Below are 23,825 nucleotides of genomic sequence, written 5' to 3'. Positions count from 1 at the left end.
AAACTTAGTTGAGACAAAGTGGAATATTTAAATGTAGAAATATATAAGAAAAACAACATCTACAATTCTAAGGTTATTAGGAAAAGTACAAACTGTAATTCCTACTTACATGAACAGTGGACACCCCATGCAGTATAAAAACAACAATGTAAAGGGACAATACATTAGATCCAGTAGGATGACTTCTAATGATGAGGATTTTGTGAATGAGATGGAAGTGTTAAGAAGGATGTTTAAGGCAAGAAACTATCCGGATTACTTGCTTAGTCAAGTTGAAAAAGAGGCAAAGGAATGCAGAATGCAGAAGTGGAAGATTTAAACCTATATTACGAATGAATATGGAAGAAATTGTAGTTAAGAATACAGAAAAGGAAGGGAATTTTGACAGGGCATTTAGCTATTGAATACAATGCTGGTTCAAACTTGGTTAAAAAACTTTAGATAGTGAATGGAATAGGTTCCTTGCTTTCACTGACTTAGATATGTTACATAAAGACAAGTTAAAGGTTGTTTATAAAAATGCCAACTCCTTAAAAAATCTACTAGAAGTGAACCATGAAGTAGAAATATGGAATAGTAAAAACAGACTTGGAACCTGTAAGTGTGGTCATTGTCCACAGTGTGAATGGATTACTAAAAGAGAAAGTTACTTTAAGTAGGAGCACAATACTAAAAGGCAGAGTTTAGTAACTGACTCCAGTGGGCTTGTATACCTGGCCTTGTGCCAGGTGTGTAAGGCATTCTACATTGGCAAAACAGAATGCAAGCTTAAGAGAAGGATACATGAGCATACGTACGATATTCAGAATGGGAAGGAAAATAATGCTCTATATAAACAAACGAGAATGCTCAGAAGGCCGCTATTTGTTCTTCGTAATAATAAAAAAAAATAATAAAAATAGATGGACGTGGGGGTTTGCGGGAAGAGAAAATTGAGTACAGGGAGCCTTGGTGGCAAATGACTTTACAAGATAACAAGTGGCCTGGGTTGAATGAACATATTTCAATAGCTCCCCTTGCTCAAGTTGAGCGCTGCTAAATTATCAGATTTATTAACTGCAACATCTGATGTTTTAATGCATTTTATATATACATACATGTAAAAATATTTTTAAACAATTTTATATAAATATGTTGATTTAATTGTGTGTACAGGTTTAGTTTTTTTTAGTATGACACCTTTTCTCTATTTTAGCATTTATTAGATGTAATTCACACATTGACCAGCAGACGGACGTTCAGGATAATTTTTAATACTAATATGATATTTAAAGCATTTTAGGATTATTTTTTTTAACTAAAAATGTATAACTTCATGAACTTTTTTATTATAGTTTGAATGATGTTTATTCATTTATTTATGATTCACACTGTTATGCAGATTTATGTATTTTTTAAATGATTTTTATGTGGTTTAAATGATAAACAAATTTTACTGCAATTTGTTAGTTTTTAATGTCATTTCTTTTGACATAAATGAATGCTTTTTGAATCTAGCCCACATCTGAAGAAGTTAATGTTTTAATGCGTTTGTGGCTTTGTTCATGGTCAAAGTGTTCCTGTTATATGTGGATTAAAGTGTTTACCTGATTATTTTCTGTTGCTTTATTGCTTCACCGAACCTTGGTAACTTTTGTGTTTTACTGGTAGGAATTGTGCTAACACGTAAAGTTTCATGGAAGAGGCTGTGAGCCAAAGGGTCATGGCCAGCCTGCATAGAGGGTAGGAGTGAGACCCGCCCTGCTTGTTGATGTACCACATCATAGTGGTGTTGTCTGTCTATCAGGAGAACCCCTGGAGACAGAAGGGGCTTGAAAGCTATCAAGACGTACTGCATAGCCATCATCTCTTTTTGACTGATGTGCAGACAGATTTGCTGTGGGCTCCATTGGCATATGGAATGAGTAGTATGCAAGATGCCATGAACCCCAGAGCTTGCAGGATCTTCCTTGCAGATAGCTGGGGCCTGGTGGCTAGATGATAGAAGTAGGCCGTCAGGAAAATTTGTTTCTCTGGTGTAAGGTACGTCATCTGGGATGCTGTGTCCAGACTTGCTCCAAGGAAGATTATCCTTTGGGTGGGCACCTGTTTGGATTTATTTTCGTTGATTGTGTACCCTAAGGAGGTTAGTAGGGTCTTTAGAAAGGCCAGGTGATTGAACAGCTTTTCCTGACTGTCTGCCTGAATAAGGCAGTCATTAAGTATGTGTAAATCTGAATATTTCTGTCTGCAAAAGGAAATGGCCGGAGCCAGACATTTTGTGAAAACTCTGGGAGCAATAGATAAGCCAAAGGGAAGTGCAGAGAACTGAAAGTGTTGAAATCCTGCCCTGAAGCAAGGCATTTCCTGCATGATTCCCTGACAGGAATGTGGTGGTAGGCCTCTTTTAGATCTAGGGTGGCTAGCCAAGCGTTATTGACAGAATGGGTAGCAGCTGGTGGAGGGTTAGCATTTTGAATTTTGGGATCACCAGGAAGGTGTTTAGAATGGATAGGGGATGGGGTGCCAGGTGCCCTCATTTCTGAGCACCATAAAAAGACTGGAGTAGAAGCCTTGGCCTATCTGTTCTGCAGGAACATGCTCTACTGCCCTCATAGAGAGCAGGGAAAGGATTAGCTTTTGAGCCTCTGCCCACTGATTTGGTGGTAGAGCTGGGAACCCTTTTGGGGTTGGAAGGGTGTGGAAGGAAAATTTGTATGCCTGAGAATGTTCAGAACCCATTGGTCCTTGGTAAAGGTGGCCCAGGTGCTTGAGTGAAAGGAGAGTTTTCCTCCTAGGGGTAAGTGAAGGGGGCGGGGGGGGGGAGGAGGTGAGTCATTGTGAGTTCTTACTCTAAGGGGGTGGGCTTAGAACTCCTTGATTTTGAAAAGTGGAGGTAGTCCACTGCTTAGATCTCTGCACTCCCTGGGGCTGCTGTCAGGGGGGGGGTCTGTTTGCACGAGGCCTAGGCTGGGCCGGTTTACTTGGAGCAGGAAAGGATTAGTGCTTGGAGGGACAATACCTGCTGAACCTAGGGGGCTGGACCTGTAAGAAATCCTTACTGTTTGCATAGATTTTGTTTTTTCTTCCATCTTTTTTAAGACCTCTTCTGCCTTAGTGCCAAAAAAGTTAACTTTGCGCAAGGGGGCATCCAACAATTTAGATTTGACATGGCCTGGCAGGGGTTGTTCCTTAAGCCATGCATGGCTTCTAATGACAGATCCAGTGACTGCTGCCCTGCAAGAAGCTTCTAGCATGTCAAAATCACAGTGCAAAGTGTATTTATAGTTACTTGACTTGCAGAATACATTGTGTCTTGTAATTCTTTAGATTTTGCCAGCAGGAAAGGAAGACATTTTTTGCTTAAGGAGTTCCAAGGTATGTTGCTGAAATTTTAGCATACGGAACTGACAATTTAGTGCCCTAATAGCAAGAGTACCTGAGGTGTACATGTTTTTACCCTGTCCAATGCTCAAGAATCCCTGTCTGAGGGGGTGGGATTCTAAGCAGAGGTTGCTTTAATCCCTTTTGGCCCTTGAGAAATGACCGCAGGGTCAGCTGTTGGATTTTTAAAAAGATGTGTGTGTCAGGGACTCTAGTACCTGTCTGGAGCAGGAGGTAGGGTGTCAAGAGTCAAGCTGAATTCAAGGAAAACATCATCCACAACACATCCAGGACTGGGGGGATGGCCAAGGGTCTGTGCTGCAGAAGATCTAGGAATTCCCCAAGTCTCTTTTTAGACTGAGGGTAGTAAAGACTCTCCCATTGGAAATGCCCCCTTAAAGTATGCAGGCTTTTCCCAAAGGAAAAATCCTCTGGGGGAGAGGTTGAAGGAATTTAGTCCTCTGCATCAGAATCCTCATAAGTGGAGAGGGGTTGCATGTCTTCATAGTCAGATGCATCAGATTCATCTGACTCTTGTTCAGACAAAAAGTACAGTTGTGCACACTTAACATAAATGTAGATGTTAGAGTGTATTCACTGCTGCAGTCATCACCCTTGGGTTATCTGTCAGCAGGTAGTCTTCAGTCGGCCCAAATACCAGAGTCTTGGAATTTCTGCATCGGATGCTGTCACCTCTTCCATGACGTCAGGGGTATAAAACATACAGCCAATGCCATTACATCAGTTTTTTCTTGCCCTAGATGTCAGGAGCCCCCAAAATAGGATGTTATTACATGGTGTGGAACATCTACAGTAAAAAGTAAATAGCCCTGCCATAAGAGGATAGGTAAAAAAAGAGAGAGAAAAGCCACAGGGCTGGAGGGAAGGAAACTAGTGAATACATTTGAACATCTACATTTATGATAAGTGTACACAAAGTACAGTTGTGTACCTACCAGATGTTAGAGTGTATTCGCTGTTGCAGTCATTACTCTTGGGTTATCCTGCTGGCAGGCTACCCGCAGTCGGCCTGAACTCCAAAGTCTTGGTCCGGCGTTGGTTGCTGTCGCCTCTTCCCAGACATAAGTGCGCCAGGGGTATAAAAGATACAGCCGACGTCATTTTCTTCAGTTTTTCTTGCCCCAGATGTCAGGTGCCCCCAAAAGGGTAGGCTAAAAATTATGACAATAAACATACATGCACTAAGGTAAACATTTCCTTCATCTACAAGCAAATACACCACATAGGTTGTATAGAATAGAGAAGTACAGATAAGACCCAGCAAAAGAAAGGGGGATGGTGGGAGGGTAACCTGGACTGCAACAGTGAATACACTCGAACATCTACATTTATGGCAGATACACAACTGTAATCTGTTCATCGTGTTTCACTGTTGCAGTCATTACTCTTGGGTTGAATCCCAAAGCTCAGGATGGGTGGCTGGGGCTAAATAGGATTAGGAGAGGCTATGAGGCCCTGCAGAACTGCAGTGGCAAAGCCTGGTCTGGATTTAGAGTAGAGAGGTAAGTGGTAGTGCTTTGTAAAAGTATGCACTGAACTCCAGGTTGCAGCCTCTAAGATGTCTTTGGTTGGTGGTACTCTGAGGAAGGCTGCTGAGATGGCTGTTGCTCTGGTTGAATGTGGCCTAATGCCCTTAGACACTGATTTGCCATGTTGTGAATAGCAGAAACAAATGCAGTGGCCTATCCATTTTGAAATAGTCTGTTTTGAGATGGCCTTTCCTTGTGATCCTGCACCATATGCCACTAAACGTTGCTCAGTCGTTCTGAAAGCTTTAGTCCTGTCCAAGTAGAAGCGTAGCTGTTTGTGTATGTCCAAAGAATGCAGAAGTCTCTCACCCTTGTTCTGTGGGTTTGAATAAAAGATAGGAAAGTGAATGGTTTGGTTGAGGGCCTCAATGGACATCACCTTAGGCATAAATGTCGGGTTTGTCCTCAGAGAAACCCTGTCTGGATGGAAAATGATAAAAGGTTCCACAGCCATGAGTGCCTGTAACTCACAGACTTGTCTTGCAGAGGTTATTGCTAGGAGCAGAGCTGTTTTCCAGGATAAGAATTTTATATCAGCTGTTGAGGCTGGCTCAAAAGGAGGCAGTGTGAGTTTTTTCCAAGACATAATTGAGGTCCCATGCAGGTATTGGTGCTCTCCTTGGGGGTCTTATGTTTTTGGCTCCTCTGAGGTAGTGCCTTTGTTGCCAACATTTTGAAGTAAAAAGTCAGTTGCCTCCGTTTGTCTGGCGTGAGATAAGCCATCTGGGCAGTTGTATTTAAGCTTGCACCCAGGAATATTATCTCTTGAGAGGGTACTAGTTTTGATTTCTTTTCGTTTACTGTGTACCCTAGGCAAATTAGTAGTCTCTTTACAAACGCCAGATGCTTTAGTAAAATGTCCTTGTTCTCTGCTTGAATAAGGCAGTCGTCCAAGTAAGGATATATTTGAATTCCTCTGTCTGCAAAATGCAATTCTTGGTGCCAGGCATTTTGTGAAAACCCTGGGCGCAGTAGATGAGCCAAAGGGCAGTGCAGAGAATCGGTAATCCATTGAGCCAGCTAAGAATCTGAGGTGTCTTCTGCAAGACTGTCTGACTGGGACATGCAGGTATGCCTCTTTTAGGTCCAAAGTTACAAGCCAAGCCTCCTTGCCCAGCATGGGCAGAAGCTGCTGCAAAGTCAACATTTTGAATTTTGGAACGTCCAGAAATGTGTTTAGAATAGACAAGTCCAATCTTGGTCTCCAGGCTTTGTCCTTTCTGGGTACCAAGAAAAGTCTTGAGTAAAATCCCTGTCCCTGCTCTTGCTGTGGTACTCGCTGAATGGCCCTCGTTCATGAGGGTTGAAACTTGTTTTTGTGCCTCTGCCCATTGTGTGGCAGGTCTAGCATACCTTTTGCCCTTGGCAGGGTGTGAAAGTGGAACCTATAGCCCTGAGACACTATATCAAAGACCCATTTGTCCTGGGTGATTATGTGCCAATTTTGTGAAAAAAGTGCTAGTTTTCCCCCTAAGAGGGCTTCCAAAAGATAAGTGCTTGGTGCTGGCAGAGGAAAGTCATTGGGACTGTTTCCTGCATGGCTGTGATTTGTCTTCTCCATTTTTGGAGGTAGAAGCACCCCATTGTTTAGGCCTGTATGAGCCTTGGGGCTGGGATCTGCCTCTGGGGCATCTGTATCTGCCTCTTTGTGGCCTGTCTGACACTGGAAAGGACCAATTCTTTGTATGCCAGTTCCTGCTAAATCTGGGTGGCTGCGCCTGTAAGAAACCCATAACTGTCTGCATAGATTTCGCTTTGTCCTCCATTTAATTCAACATCTCTTCCGCTTTAACAACAAAGTATCATGTTGTAATGGAGCATCTAATAATTTTGCTTTAACATGATCAGGCAGATTCTGTTCCTTTAACCAAGCATGCCTCCTAATGACAGAACCCGTAACTGCGGCCCTACAAGAGGCCTCCAGAGAATCAAAACCACATTGCAAAGTATGCTTTCTCACTTGTTCAGCTGCATGCAATAAATCCTGCATTTCCTTGTTTTCTACACATTCAGAATTTAACAATTTCTGTTTAAGCAGTGACATTAAGTACTGCTGATATTTAAGCATATGAAATTGACAATTTAAAGCCCTCACAGCCAAGGTAGCAGAAGTGTAAACCTTTTTCCCCCATCTGTCCAGTGCCCTGGAATCCCTATCAAAGGGGATAGGTTTTTTTGCAGTGGAAGCCTTGACCCCTTTGGGACCCTGAGAAATAGTTTCTGGGTCAGCAGCAGGGTTTTTATAAAGAAATTTATGTGAATTTGGAACCCTGTAGTATCTGTCTGGCTTAACAGGTGCAGGGGGTAGAGAGTCAGGAGACAGGCCGGACTCTGAAAAAACATCATCTACAATGTCTAAAACGGGGGAATAGCAAGAGACCTGTGCTGAGGTAGTAAAAGAAAATCTCTGAGCCTTTTCTTAGATTCTGAGTAGTATTTGCTCTCCCAGTGGAAGTGCTCCCTCATGGTATGCAGGGATTCCCCAAAAGAATAATCCTCAGGAGGAGAGGCTGAAGAGATAGATTCTTCAGCATTAGAATCCTCACAGGGAAGAAGAGAATATTCCTGTTTCATAAAAGGAGTCAGAGGAAATGGAATCTTGATCTGAAGATTAATATTCTGTCTCTTGCCTAGGCCTCTTATCAGGAGGGGGATGGGAACCCCTGATCAAAGTAATTAGGGTCTTCGGCCATTTTGAGCATCTGTTTTTTAGGCATGGAGGCCTGTCCAGGGGCTTGCTGCACTTGTTTCTTTGTCTTTAGTGGTGCAGTAGTCTTTGCCTTTGAAGCTGTAGTCTGTTTTATAAATAACTGTGTAGGCCTGAAAACACCCTCAGAAGCCAAAGCCTGCTCAGCGGCTCCGGACCCATCTGAGGGAATATTTTCCAAGTGTCCAATACCTTGAGTTTCCAGCGGCCTAGTCTGCTCCACGTGGGAGTCGGAAGCAGCCTGCGGCTCTGAGGTAGCGGGCGTCAGGGGCTGCGAAAGCGCCTCACTGAGAACCAGTGACTAGCTTAGACGAAGCCTCGTCGTCAGTTTTGGACCTCAGTTGCCTGTCCTTTTCCTTGAGCTTCTTGTGAATTGCGGTAGTCGGATGGCTATCCGACGACACTGTGTAATTAAATCTTTGGCCAAAGCAATGAAATGCAAAATCGTACCGACGTTTAATAGTGCGTTGGTTAAATCTAGCACAAAACCTGCAATTAGCAACGTCGTGATCAGGGCTAGGAAAGGAATACAATAAGAATGGAAGTCCTTATGAGGTATTTGCTTCCCACAAGAAATACAATTAACTTTTTCTGACATCGGTCTGGAGGAAGAAAAAAGTTTCCCCAACAGGGTACTTAGCTTTAAATAAAGACTTCGGATCTGAAATTCGAACACGAAAATCTCACGAGTTGGCCGACCGGCACTTGCGAACTGCTTCTGCTTCGGGCACCGCGCGGCAAGACAGACTGGAGAAAATGGTGTCGGCTGCATCTTTTATACCCCTGGCACACTGACGTCAGGGAAGAGGCGACAGCAACCGACACCAGACCAAGACTTTGGAATTAAGGCTGACTGCGGGTAGCCTGCCAGCAGGATAACCCAAGAGTAATGACTGCAACAGTGAAACACGAACATCTGTACTATGTTCTTCATGTTTCACTGTTGCAGTCATCACACTTGGGTTGATTCCCAAAGCTGAGGAAGGGTGGAGGCAGTCAAGAAGTGTTGGGGCTGGCTAGCAGGCCTTGTAAGACTGCTGTAGCAAATCCAGCTCTATTTAGAAAAAATAGGTAAGTGGTAATGCTTGGTGAAGGTGCGCACAGAATTCCAGGTTGCAACTTCCAGGATGTCCCTGGTGGGGATCCCCCTAAGAAATGCTGTAGAGGTTGAAGTAGCTCAAGTGGAATGAGTTCTGATCCCCAGAGGGGTAGGATTTTCCATGGTGCTTGTAGCAGAAATGCATGTCACGTGCTATCCATTTGGAAATGGTTTGCTTCGAAATGGCCTTGCCCTCTGTCCGTGCAGCAAAGCAGAGTAGTGGCTGGTCAGACTTTCTGAAAAGCTTAGTCCTGTCAAGGTAGAACCTGAGCTGTCTGTGCACATCCAAGGAGTGCAGGATCCTTTTCCCCTCTATTCGGAGGATTAGGGAAAAAGGTTGTCAAATGGATGGATTGGTTTTAAGCCACACTGGATACTACCTTGGGCATAAAGGAAGGGTTAGTCCCTGTCAGCATGGAAAATAATGAAGGGCTCCACCACCATTAGTGCCTGTAACTCAGACACACTTCTTGCTGAAGTAATAACTAGACGTAAGGCTGTTTTCCAAGACAGGAATTTTAACTCTGCTGAAGCTGTGAGCTTTTCCAGTACAAAGTTAAGGTCCGAGGCCGGGTTAGGAGCTCTCCTAGGGGGCCTTAAAATTGTTAGCTCCTCTCAGGAACTGCTTGATGAGAGGGTGAGAAAAGAGAGTAGGCTCAGTATTCCAATGAGCTGAGATGGCAAAGGCATGAATCTTAATAGATGAGAAGGATAGGCCTCTGTGAAGCAGCTGTGCTAGGTAATCAAGGATTTGAAACAAGTTGGGCACAGCTGGTTCCTTTCCTTGAAGCGGACTCCAAGAACAATATATTTTCCACTTTTCAGCATAGGATTTCCTAGTACTAGGCCTTCTGGCCTCAAGGATGACGTCCAGCACCTGTTTTCTGAGGGATGCTGGAGGTGTATTCATGGGATAAGCCAGGCTGTAAGGTTTACAGTTTGCAGCTGTGGATGCAAAATCTGTCCGTCCTGCTGAGAAAGCAGGGAAGGTGTCTGATACAGGTGCCACGGTGGCACTGCTGTCAGACTGCACAGGAGTAGGTACCAGTGCTGACGTGGCCAGTCTGGTGCAATAAGGATTGTCCTTGGCCTGTCCTGTTTGATCTTGAGTAGTACTTTTGAGAGGACAGGCAGAAGAGGAAAGGCATAAATTGAGAGGTTTTCCCATGTAAAGGATAGGGCGCCCACCTTCCAGGCTCTGCTGTGAGGGTTCCTGGTGCAAAATTTGTTCATTTGGTGTTTTTTTGGAGGGGGGGGGGGCAAAAAGGTTCACCTCTGAAGTTCCCCACCGCTGGGTTAGGAGTTTGAATGAGATGGGTTTCAGTTTCCACTCGTGAGGGTCCAAGTAGATTTCTGTTTAAGTCGTCTGCCAGTGAATTTTGCATGCCTAGCAGGAATTCAGCTTGTAGGTGCACTTGGATGCTCAAGGCTGTGTTCCACAGAGTCATGGCTAACATGCACAGTGGGTAAGAATGAGTTCCGCTCTGTTTGTTTATGTACCACATAACTGTGGTGTCTGTCTTTAGCAGGAGCTGTCCTGGAAGGATAAGGTATTTAAAGACTGTCAGAGCATTCTGTACAGCTAGCATCTCTTTTGATATGCAGAGGAATTTGTTCCTGGCTCCATTTGCCTTGAATGCATTTGCCTGCCATGTGAGCCCCCCATGCATAGTCTGATGCGTCTGTTGTCAGGGTTTGGGCAGCGAGGGATTGAGTTAAAGAAGTCCATTGTTGTGGTTGCATGCTTCTGCCCACTAAAGGAACTCTGCCCTTAGACAAGGCATGATGGGAATTCACTTTTTCTAGGTCCTGAGAATGTTGACACCAGAAACTTTTTAAGTACCAATGAAGTTTCCTCATATGCAGTCTTGCATATGGAATTAGCAGAATGCATGAGGCCATGAACTCTAGGGCTTGCAATATTTTCCTTGCAGATAGCTGGGTTTTGTTGGCCATTAGATTGAAAAAGTTTGTCAGATGGACCTGCTTTTCTGGAGTGAGGAATGCCATCTGGGAAGTTGTGTTCAAGCTTGCTCCCAGGAATAGAATTTGTTGGGTGGGCACCACTTGTGATTTTGTTTCGTTGATGGTGTATCCCAGTGGAGTTAAAAGTCTTTTTACAAATGCCAGATGCTGAAGTAGCTATTCCTGACTGTCCGCCTAAATCAGGCAATCGAAGTATGGGTAGATTTGAATATTTCTCTGCCTGCAGTATGCAATGGCTGGAGCCAGGCATTTTGTGAATACTCTGGGCGCAGTAGATAAGCCAAAGGGAGGTGTATAGAGCTTGCCCTGAAACGTAGATATTTCCTGCAAGACTCCCTTATGGGGATGTGCAGATAAGCTTCTTTAAAGTCTAGGGTGACTAACCAGGCATCCTTGGCTAGCATAGGAAAAAGCTGTTGCAGTGTAAGCATTTTGAATTTTGGGACCACCAGAAAGGTATTGAGAATTGATAGATCAAGGATAGGGCGCCAAGAGCTCTCTTTTCTGGGCACCAGGAACAGCCTGGAGTAGAAACCCTGTCCCCTTTATTCTACCGGAACAGGTTGAAAAATCCTGATATGGAGAAGGGGAAAGTACTTGCTTTTGAGCCTCTGCCCACTGGTTTGGAAGAAGGTCTGGCAACCCGCTTGGTGTTTGCAGTGAGTGGAAGTATAATATGTATCCCTGGGATACAATGTTTAGAACCCATCGGTCCTGAGTAATGGACATACAGTTTTTTGCCTGAAGGGCGAGTTTTCCTCCTAGGGTTGCAAGTACTTGGGCATGGCTTGGAAGGATAATTGGAAAGTCATTGTGAACTTTTTCCATAAGGGGGGGGGGTGGCTTACCACTCCCTGGTTTTGAGGTGGAAACGCTCCATTGTTTAGATCTCTGCATACCCTGAGACTGTAGTTTTGGTGGTCTGTTCCCCCTGGGTTTGGACTGAAGGCCTGAGAGGGACTGGAAAGGGCCAAATTTTTGAAGGCCAATGCCTACTGAATTTAGGTGGCTGCACCTGTAAGAAATCTTTGTTTGCATAGATTTAGCTTTTTCTTCCATCATTTTAACAACTTCTGCTTTTGTGCCAAACAAATGCTCCTGATTTAATGCATCTAGTAATTTTGCTTTGACATGCTCAGACAAGACTGGTTCTTTTAGCCAAGCATGCCTTCTTAGTACAGACCCAGTGACAGCAGCCCTGCAAGATGCTTCTAAGGCATCAAACCCACATTGCAAATTATGTTTACTAACTTGGTTTGCAGAATGCATTAACTCTTGTAAATATTTATTTTCTGCGCAATCTGGAAGTAACACCATTTTTTTTTTAATTAGTTCCATAACATGTTGCTGGTACATGTGAAACTGGCAATTCAAAGCCCTGATGGTTAGAGTTGCAGAGGTATATACCTTCTTACCCCCATCTGTCTAAAGCTCTAGAATCCCCTGTTTGAAGGGGTAGGGTTTTTGGCTGTAGTAGCCTTAATGCCTTTAGGTTCCTGGGAAATTGTCTCTGGATCCACAGTAGGATTCTTAAAGAGAAATTTGAATCAGGTACTCTGTAGTACCTGTCAGGTTTTCTAGCAGCTGGTGGTAAGGAGTCAGGAATAAGACTGGACTCCAAGAAGACATTGTCTACATTATTCAGGACAGGGGGTATGGGCTAGAGGCCTGTGCTGAGGCAAATCTAAAAATTCCCAGAGTCTCTTTTTGGATAGTCCTGGCATTCCCAGCGGAAATGCTCTCTTAAAAGTATGCAAGGTTTCACCAAAAGAGAAATCCTCTGGAGGGGAGGCAGAGGGAATGGATTCCTCTGGGTCTGAATCATCATAGGTAGATAAGGGTATGTCCTGGTAATCAGAAGGGTCAGAGTCAGACTTCTAAGCCTGTGGAATCAGAAAGAAATTCAATTCTTTGTCTTTTGGCAGGGGAAGGCTGGCTTCCCCTAATTAGGGTAATAAGGTCTTCAGCCATTCTAAGCATTTGTTTTTGTGGCATGGTAGGATAAGCATGTGCTTTGGACGTCAGTTTTCTAGGAATAGCGCGAACTCTGGGCCTGAGAAACTCGGTAGTTTTAGTAGGAAATTAAGCTGTCTGTTTAATATGAATATCAGTAGTTGGGAATACACCCTCAGAAGCCAGTGCCTGCACAGCGGCTTCAGACGCATAGATTCATAGGTACGTACTAGGCTATTGGCCCTAGGGCCTATACAAGCCTATCCAAAAAGGTACCTTGGCTTTTCACCACCCAAGAAAATTATTTTCCCATGCCCCTGTCGAGCAGAGCCACAGAAGTGATCCCCGGGGTGAATTTCCTATTTCCCATCCAATCAAGATTTTTCTTGAAGAGTAATAATGAGGAGCTCTGTTTGACAAAGGCAGTCTGTTCCATAGTATGGGAAGTCGAATCTATCCCTCCAGCATGTTCTCTCTATTGTGGTGACAAGGTTTAGGACCCTACAGTGTGTAGCTCGGAGGGACTGGGATTTCTTTAAGTGGAGCATGTCCAACAGCACTGGGTTTGACATAGCTCTGTATGTTAGTCAGAGATCGCCTCCGAGTAGGCGATATGCAACAGAGTAAAGCCGGAGTTTTTTTTTTAGATGGTCTGCGTAGGGCATCTGTTTGAGGCCAGTAATCCTTTTTGTGAGGAATTTCTGTGGCCTCTCCAGTTGTTGATGTCTTGTGAGGTACATACCAAAAGGGGCACTGCACTCTATAATGGGTCTAAAAAGTGGTGACTAGAGGGAATCAATTACCTCTTTTTCCTGGATGAGAAACCTTTTGTGATAAGGTGTGCCACGTAGAAGGATTTCCTCACCACTGTGGCGATGTGATAATCAAAGGAGAGACTACTGTCCACGTGTCCCAAGGTCTCTTATCACACTTTCGGTGTTAAGTAAACTACCACCTATGTGGTAGTTCAAGGGTACAGAGTTTTTTCCAAAAGGGATGACAATGCACTTTTTGACATTGAGCTTCAGGCCATGGCTTTGACACCAGGCATCTGTCTCAGTGAGGCCCTTTTGTAGGATGTCCACATAATTAGCAGTTTCGATTATGGCTCCCAGTTTGCAGTCATCTGCAAACTTCGTTAGCCAAAGACCTTTTGTGTTAGCCTGCACTTCAGAGAAGTAGATACTAAACAGGAGAGGACCCCAGACTGAACCCTGTGGGTACTCCACTTGTCACTGGTCTGAAGTCGGATTTGGAGTCTGCTACTTTCACAGTGTGGGTTCTGTCCATGAGCCAGTTGCAACCCATCTTGTGACATAGGGAATTATACATAGTTTAGTAAGTTTATCTATAATTCCAGAGTGGGGGATGGTATTGAAAGCTTTGGCGAGATCTAGATAGGCTGTGTGAACCACTATACCCTCATCTATGGCTTTGGTGACTGCTTCAAAAAAGTCTATCAGGTTTAGGAGATATGATCTGCCTTTTACAAACCTGAACTGGGTGGATCCGGAGTTTGGAGAATACCAATGTCTTTGAGTTCCATGCCGATATGTTCCATGGCCTTGCAGACCAGGCTCGTCAGGCTAATGGGGTAATAGTTCAACGGGGTCCATCGTGGCTCCCCCTTTTTGGAGTGGGAGAACAGTCGCGGTGCACCATTCAGTGGGCACAAAACCTGAGGTGAGGCGATGACTGAACATGGTACTTAGGTGGGGTACCAGTTTGTTCTGTAGTTTGTGTAGAATGCAGCCTGAGATATTGTCAAGTCCCATGGATGCTGTGTTCTTGGCTTTGGAGTGTTTTTTTTTTACCTGTGCAGCCGTGATTTCCCATCCAAGGTAGAGAGATCCGCAGGTTCCACAGTCGAAGCATCTCGCAGCATACCGGACACCGAATGGGTCTCAGTAGAGGCCTGTGAATCTGCAGAAGCGGGCATTAGGGGCTGCAAAGGCTCCTCACCAAGTACCGGCGGACTGGCGACAAGCTTAACGGAAGCCTTGTTGGCAGTTTGTGATCTATGCAGTCTCTGAAGATCGGTAGTCAGATGGCTTACCGAAGTCATTTTGGAATACGAAGAACGAGAGCGGAAGAATTCAGCTACAAAAATAGCACAATGATGAATGGTTCTGGAGTTAAACAAGGCACAAAAGTGACAGCTAGGGACGTTGTGGTCTGGGCCTAAACAGGTGACGCAGTAAGAATGAAAATCTCTGAGGTATTTGATTTCCACAGGCAAGACAATTGCCAATTTTTTATAACATCGGTTAGAGCAAGAAAAAAGAATCCCCAACGGGGTACTTAACTTAAGAAGACTTCCGGTCTGAAACTCGAAAAAAAAAAAAAAAAAAAAAAAAAAAAACCACGAAAATTTCAGGTAGCGGCCGACCGGCATTTGCAAACTGCTTTTGCTTTGGGCTCCTTCTCAGCAAGAAAGACCGATGTAATGGCATCGGCTGCATGTTTTATACCCCTGATGACCTGGCATCATGGAAGAGGCAACAGCATCCGAAGCAGAAATTCCAAGACCCTGGTTTTCGGACCGACTGAGGGTTACCTGCAGGCAGATTATCCAAGTGTGATGACTGCAACAGTGAAACAAAGAACATGAACAGGGGACAGATCTCTCTCTTTTCCTTTCCTTTTTGAGGTGGTACCTTGGTTTCCCCTGATCAGCATGTCTTCCGGCATTTTAAGCATTTGCGACTGAGGCAAGGTAGCAGGCACCTGAGTGGGTTGTCAGTTTCTTGGGTATTTAATCAAAGATAAATGCTTTCATACAGTTTTCAGGGTAAACATTCTCTTAGATGAAATCTAACAGATTTAAACACCAATGGGGTACTTAACTGAATAAAAGCTAGCAGAGGTAACAAAAACAACCATGGTATGAAACAGACTGGTGCAAGTTGTGTGTTCAGGCTGAAGGTGCAAGTAGGAGGATCTTATACTGAAACGTCCACTATGTATCATTATGCCCAATGGCTTAGTCAGTGGAACAGGCACCACTCTTGCTTTTGGTGAAGAAGGCTGGGAGTTCAAATCTCATACCACGCAGACTGATTGCAGACACTGCCAGTGCAACATAATGGGGTGGCTGCACTTCAAAAAGTACTGGTGCTTGGATGAGACATTAAACGGAGACTCGTTTGCTTGAGTTGGTGGTACCTCAGGTGGATATAAAAAAATCCCACAGTAGCTGTTGAAAAGAGTAGAAGAAGCTGCCCAATGCCCTGGCCAAGCTTCTCCTAGTACTATAAATACCACATTGGGTCTCCCATGTAAAGAAGCTACTAATCTAGTGGGACTAACCTTGTCAAAGGATAAATAAAATTTCTTCAGAAATACGGCCTCAGGTTGTCTCTGCAAGATAATCTATCAGTATTGGAATACTGCAACAATTAGTCAACTTCCAAGCTAATAGTCAGAATGTGGACAAGTCAGGGTGTACTAGGCACCCTCCACAGCATAGCATCAAAAGGTTTGCATGATAATGCAGAGGTTTCTCCCTTGACTTACGAAGTAGGTTGCAAAAGCAGTGCTGCCTGGGTCAGAAAGAGGCAATTAGAATTTTCTCTTAGCTCTCTCTCCTCTGAACCACCTTAGGAAGCCAGGGCCAAGGGAAAGCGTATATTAGACATACATAGACATATCCAATTCAGGAAGAGCGAGTGCACTGCTGAAGGACAACTGATGTTCTGGAGCAGAATTTCAACTGTCTTCTGCTCAGAAAAGCAGAGAGATTCCTCTCTGATACACCCCCACTTTCTTATGGGGTACAGTAAAATATCCCAGTCTAACATTCACTCGTGCAGAACCATGGTGGTCCTGTATTACTTGCCTACCACAAAATTCTCCCATGTTGGTATACAAAAGTTGCCTTCAAAAAATAATTAATTCAAGGTCTTGTTTAGAAACCTGAATGGCTAGCTTGCTGGGTGTGAAAACATACTTCCCCTTATGTAACACACAACTGTATTATGAGTGTCAGGTTTACAGACCGTTTTGAAAGCTATGAGGGTTTAACACCCACCACTTCATGTTTAAATTTTAATCTCCCTCTCTGGGAATCCAAGTGACTGTACTTTGAGATCCACCATGTGAGCATCCTCTGCAATGTCCATGGCTGAAGTCTGGTTTGGGGTCAAATGTCTGAAGGAGAGGAGAGGGCTGACTGTTGGCTCAATGTATATAAGGAACCACTGATCAAAGAAGTCTGCTTGGAAGCATCAAAATGGTGGATGCCATGTAGATCAGAAAGCTCAGAAGCTGACCATTACCAATAACCTTCCTGTCATACCTCAAAAAAGACAGCAAAGTGATTCTGCCTGTTTCTGTGGTATGTAGGCTTTGAAATGTCCAGAAGTGCAACGAGAAAGACAGACGGTTATCCTGACATTACAAATTCAACTACTGCTAATTCAGGGAGAAGATCAGGCTGTTGAGATAATTATGTACTCTCCTGCCCTCTGTATCAAGTCCTGTTCTTGCACCAGAATTTGGTGATCAAAATAAGGGTAGGTGGGGGTGTCCTTGGTCATGAAGTATGCTTATCACTGGTGCTAGACATTTTGTACAAATACTGGAAGCAGTGGCCAGCCTCAAATGGCCAAGAGGTGAATTGGTAAAAGGAGACTTCCTGCTACCCGACTCTGGTCCTGCCTGCATTCCCTGAAAACAGAATGTGGTGATAAGTAACAATGAAGGATAATGCCACTAGTACAGCCAGATGGCCTAGGAGAGGCAGGGTGGTTTATAGGGTCAATATTTTGACTACTGCAATTTAGGAATCTATTCAGTCTTGTGCCTAGTCTGTCTCTGTAACTTATCTTTTCTTGGGACAATGAATAACCTTAAGTAAAACCCTCCAGCCTCTAGGTCAGAGGGCACAGGTTCTATGGTTCTTTGTACTGTAAATTCTGTGAGAGGCCACTAGGTGAATTTTTTTTTTTTGGGGGGGGCAGAAAATGAAATCTACATCTACTGGACTAAACGTTTTCTTTGGTCAAGTCTAGTGCAAAAGGAAGTCAGTCGACCAGCTATCCTGACAGAAAGAAAGGAAGGAAGGTAGGAGTCAGAAACCAACGTTTTTTGTTTGGTGAAGGGGGGCTCTCCTGTTAAAGACTGAAGTGTTTTTGATTCCAGAATTTTCCTATCCTCCAACCTTTGGACCACATCTTATTGTGTTTAAAACTGCAAACCATTACCCCAAGAAGCATTAAACAGCTGCACCTTCACATCCACAGCCATGAACGTCAACTGATGACTAGCCCTGGATAGGGCAATTACAGTTATCATATCCAGATTTTGTATAGCATACTCTCTCAGTCGTATGCTAGATTGACCTTGGCTAAAGAGTTGCACCTCAAGGTCTCATTTCCACAGCCACCATGGAGATGACTGATAAACCCCTAAAGCTTCAGAATGTGTGCATGACAAAGCATGCAAGTTACAATAAAATTGACAGTGGTATATAAAAAAAAAAAAAACACTAGAACAGCACAGCAGAAACACACCAGAATTAGCGTAAAACTTAACTGCTTTTGTCAAAAAGACTTCTTCAGAAACATTTAATCATCAAAAAATAACAGCTTTTATATACATTTAAACCACCAAATATCAATTAAGCAATTAATCAATGATGACTTCATAGTAAAAACTCTTAAAATAAATCCTTAAAAAATATACAAGACTAATAAATAGCTTAATTTTAAGATATTTACTCTCCTTTCACTCAAAAAAACATTTAATATTTACCATGTCATTTAACCCAAGGTATTTGTTAGACTCTAATTTGCCATTCAGCTTCTCCCTTTTCTACCCTGTTACTATAGTCACTCCCCATTAAATCAAATGGGACTTGTTCCAATACTGAAAATAAACACTTCTACTTTTTACAGACTTTAATATGTTTGAATAATGCATCCTTCTCATCTTTTCTTCTAACAGAATATATATGTTCTTTAATTTTCTGTAAACTCCTAGTAGTCATTCCCACAAACAAGGCTTTATAGCCTGAACACACAAATATACACTAAACCCTTTGACTTGCACATAAATCTTCCACAAATTGCAATAGTATATTTTATATGACCTAACAAAATATATGATCCTCACAAAAAAAAAAAAAACTACACTGAACTAAAAACACATTTATATTTTCCCTTGTTTTTATTGGTTGATAATAGTGCTACCTTGGAGTTACTTTCTTAAAAAGTTTAAAATTATTTATTGTAGTATGAACAAATCTAGGAGAACTGCCAATGGTCTTAAATAAAATCAGAAATGCCCTCCAAAATCTTCCAGTTTGCACTAAGCTTCACGAATAGCACAACAATCTACAGACATCTAAAAAGTTAGTTATCCACATTAGACGTCTTTCTTATCAGTTTCTTTATTTTTGTTAAAAGGTTTAGTCAAAATTGGTACAATGTAATTCTTTAAGATGCAACTTCTTTTAAGTAAAAAAAATTCCTATACCTCTTTATACAAACAAGGTTATAAAATTCATCCATAAATCTTTTGTCATCTGTAATCATTCTAGAGGCCCTGATGAATTGACCTCTCAGGATATTGCTTTTAATAAAATGTGGGTGATTGCTCCTATAATATAAGTAACCACTGGAAATGTATTTTTTCCTATAAATACTAACTTGTTTATTTTCACAAATCCAAATGACAGTTGAAACTCAAAAGCTAACTTCTGAACCAATTTCTCCTACAGTGAACTGTAAGGAATCTGACTCATTCAGTTGAAAAAATGAAATAAACCAATAACAAAAATTAATCCAATGGCAACAGGACCCGGAGCCAGGAAACTGCTGTTATAAAATCCAAGCGTTTAATGTAAAACCAAACACAAAATGAACACAAATAATCCAAGCGCTTTCGCCCGGTCACTACCAGGCTTTTTCAAGGAATGAATTCTAACATAGCCATGCTTTCCTATTAAATACTAACTTTTAAGGTCACATGACTTGTGTTTAATTAAAAACGTAACTAGCATTATTAATTGAAAATATTCAATTAATATAGTTTGTAAATAATATCAGTTAAATAGCATTTACAAATAACATTTTTTAAAAATAGTAACAATATAAACAATAATGTCTAATTTTATGTGGCTCAAAATCATTAGTTATACATCACTTTGTTTGAAAGTCCATATATTACACATTTTTTAAGCAATCTATAAAGAAATATTTAAACATATAAAATGAAAGGTAATACAGATAATGTGAAGAATGACCATTATATTTAGTTCATTTTAACATACTCATTACGTTACGGACTAGTTGATTAGCATTATTGTTATTGTTACTATTTTTAAAAAATGTTATTTGTAAATGCTATTTAACTGATGTTATTTACGAACTATATTAACTGAATATTTTCAAATAATGCTAGTTACGTTTTTAATGATTAAGCAAGTTATGTGACCTTAAAAGTTAGTATTTAATAGGAAATAAGGGCTATGTTACAATTCATTCCTTGAAAAAGCCTGGTAGTGACCGGGTGAAAGCGCTTGGATTATTTGTGTTCATTATTCAGTTGCTCAACAAACATTTGCTGTAAGTGACATTAATAACAAACAAGTCAACAATTCTTTTATAATATAGTACACCACTTTTTTCCATAATGGAAGATAATGAACAGACTTCCCACTAACCTGAGACTAGAATGGCAAAGGCCACATTGGACCCAACTGCTAACCCCCTTAACTTGTCTAATATTTTTTTGTTAAATATAAAATATTTTCTAAACAAAACTTCCAATAACAAACAAAAAGTAATAAATTGGATATCTCAGTATGTTTAATCATACATATAATTCACATCATTTGTCTAAAAAGTCTCAAGAGACACATCGAAAAGCAACTTTTGTACTATTGGATTCAACAATATACATCTAGAGAGATTTTCCCTTCTGCGACGCTTTTGGGAGCTGACACAACTGGTCTAAAGGACAGGATTTTTATAAATCTTAGGAATCCCAAACACACCTATGGTTGGATTTTCAAATCAAAGTCATACAATTCAAAGACAATGACATTTTATATGAAAGCTTTATGAACAGAGTAAATAGATTTGTAATGTCTGTGATCATTTAACGACACAAATATATATTCTCCCACATTATTCAGCATGTTTTAAATAGATGTTATGTATCCAGTGTCCATAATTACCAACCCTCACCCTTGTCAGCTTCCATAAACCTAGTGTACGATTACTACACAATTCACGCAATGCTGTCCTCTCTTCTGTACTTAAATTATAATGGATTTTTTTTTACCCAAGACATCTCTGATTTGTTTTTCACAAACTTGTTCAGTCAAATCACAATTTAACAGAGGATTAGATGCAAACTTTTTTTTCAAAAAAAAAAAAAAAGCTTGTGTAAATTGACATCCTTTAAAAAGTATGTTAAATTTAACTTTCCAGTAAAAATTTGGAGTTCTTTAAGTGTCTTGGTTAAACTAGCTCTTTTGGTGGGTGCAAAATTCAAAGCCAGTTCCAACACCCAAAGGTGACCCTGATTTAAAACGATTCGGTTAAATAAAATATTTTATTATTACCATTCACTATTTGTCCATTAAGGAGTCTTACTTTATTCTTTCCTCTGGGCTTTCACTCTCCAGTTCTGCAACTGCCCTCCTCCTCTCCTGCAAAACAAATTCTTGGGTCTTGTATCCAAAAAATTATCAGAAGAGATATTATATCCGGGAAAGTAAAAGGCAAGTGTGAAAAAATGCCCCATGGTGGTGGTCTCACTTGATTTAGTTTGCCATACTTCTTGTTCCTCCACAGATATCACTTCCAACAGAACTTCACGAATGACCATCAGTAGTGGCATAACTATCACAATCAGAACTGCCCAAGCTGATAGAAGCAGCCTCGCCAATAAAATAATTAAAAGTGGGAACTGCTTTTAAAGGAGATATTTCTTTTTTAAAAAATTAGGATCAAAGAAAGAATAAGCTGCCTTTGTGTTACAAGTCACTCTGTCCCTCTAACTCTTTTCTTTACTATGTACCACAGTTCTCAAACCGCTCAACAGTAAGCATAGCACTGTCAATCGCAATGCATTTTTGGCACATTTAAAAAGCACTGCATAAATCAGAGCATGTACCTTAAGAATATTCTCTCTAGCCTGCTTCGTTAGTCTAGCATTATTCTAATGTTTTAGAAGCACAAGTCTGGTGTTATTAAAAAAAAATCCATCACATCAGAATAAAAGGATTCATTCACAGTAGTTCAACTGGGCCATTTAAAAAATAAAGCCCTTTGGGAACTATATTAAGTTCAATGCAGTGTTTGAAATACTTATCTTCAAATGCCAGTGCACAACACTTACTTTTTTCAAGTTTAGACAATAACCCCCTGAACTCGTATCTGAGCAAATGTCCAGTCTGAATCTGCCCAGCACATACAAACGGATCAACTTAAACTTAAAACAGTGGTAACATCTTTAAAATACCCATTTAGATCTGTAGCAGGGAGAGTGGCAGATGGTAAGATTACCCTGTATCACTAAAAACTATGATATGTTTTTTTAGATATGCCTGCAGATTATCATGCTGTTCGTAAAGTTGGTGCAAACTGAAGATTTTGGAAAATTTGATTTAAGACCATTGGCAGTTCCTCTAGATTTGTTTATACTAGGACAAACAGATTTTAAGTAGTAGTTGTGTCTTACCATAATGTTCCATCTGTGTTGTCGATCTTCACTAATCGAAAAATAACACAGAAGCAGCTTCTGGATAAAGGCACTTGAACGAAAAAGTACAGTTTTGTACCTACCATAAATGTAGATGTTCGAGTGTATATACTGCTGCAGTCATCACACTTGGGTTATCCTGCCATCAGGCGGTCCTGCAGTCGGCCGAATCCCAAAGTCTTAGTCCAGCGTCAGTTGTCGTCGCTTCTTCCCTGACGTCAGTGCGACAGGGGGATAAAAGAGGCAGCAGACGCCATTTTCTTCAGTTTTTCTTGCCCCAGATGTCAGGTGCCCCCAACTAGGAAGGCAATACAAATAACAATGCAAAAATACCTTAGTAGATAAACAGTAGTACTAGCTGTTAGCAAATACACCATATAGACATGCATCCAATAGATTGATGTACATGGAGTTATAACAAACACCCAGGTATGTAGAAGGGATGGTGGGAGGGTAAACTGGACTGCAGCAGTATATACACTCTAACATCTACATTTATGGTAGGTACAAAACTGTACTATGTTCATCGTGTTATACTGCTGCAGTCATCACACTTGGGTTGAATCCCAAAGCTATGGATGGGTGGTTGGTACTAAACTGGGTTAGGTGAAGCTAGGATGCCCTGCAGAACTGCAGTGGCAAAACCAGCTCTGGTTTTTAAGTATAATGGAAGGTGGTAGTGCTTGGTAAAGGTGTGCACTGAACTCCAAGTAGCTGCCTCCAGAATGTCCTTGGTTGGAACCCCCCTGAGAAAGGCTGCTGAGGTTGCTGTAGCCCTGGTAGAATGGGACCTAATATTAACAGGCACTGCTTTCCCATGGTGCGAGTAGCAAAAGCAGATACAATGTGCTATCCATTTGGAGATGGTCTGTTTTGAAATAGCCTTTCCTTGTGAACCTGCAGCATAGGATACAAAGAGTTGGTCCGTTTTTCTGAAGGTCTTTGTCTTATCCAAATAGTAACGTAGCTGTCTGTGAATGTCCACAGAGTGAAGGAGTCTTTCTCCTTTATTCTGGGGGTTTGGATAAAAGGTGGGTAAATGAATGGTCTGATTCAAAGCCACACTGGATACTACCTTTGGCATAAAGGTAGGGTTAGTTCGTAAAGAGACTCTGTACTGAAAGAAAATGATGAAAGGTTCCACTGCCGTAAGTGCCTGTAGTTCTGAGACCCTGCGCGCTGAGGTGATAGCCAGCAACAGAGCTGTTTTCCACGACAAGTATTGTAGTTCTGCTGAGAAGGCTGGTTTGAAAGGAGGCAGTGTTAATTTTTCTAAAACGAAGTTGAGGTCCCAAGTTGGCGTTGGGGGTTTTCTGGGGGGTCTTACATTCTTAGCCCCTCTGAGAAACTGCCTTAGTAAAGGGTGTGAGAATATGGGAGGATCCGTATTATATTGAGCTGAAATGGCTGAATCATGGATCTTAACGGATGGGAAAGAAAGGCCTTTGTGTAG

General features: G+C 41.8%; 1 protein-coding gene across 1 annotated transcript in view; it reads right to left on the bottom strand.

Moving 5' to 3' along the window:
- The window catches only part of CNOT1 (CCR4-NOT transcription complex subunit 1), a 4,219,019-nt gene that overhangs the window by 2,362,854 nt on the left and 1,832,340 nt on the right, over positions 1-23,825 (bottom strand). The window contains exon 17 of the mRNA XM_044079520.1: positions 22,010-22,070. Coding sequence (XP_043935455.1) covers positions 22,010-22,070 — 61 coding nt within the window. The remainder of the gene's footprint in view (positions 1-22,009; positions 22,071-23,825) is intronic.

This window comes from Protopterus annectens, chromosome 8.part0 (genome assembly GCF_019279795.1).
Source record: "Protopterus annectens isolate FY-2018-M chromosome 8.part0, PAN1.0, whole genome shotgun sequence".
NCBI classification, from domain to species: domain Eukaryota; kingdom Metazoa; phylum Chordata; order Ceratodontiformes; family Protopteridae; genus Protopterus; species Protopterus annectens.
This window is presented reverse-complemented; position numbering and strand designations above follow the sequence as displayed.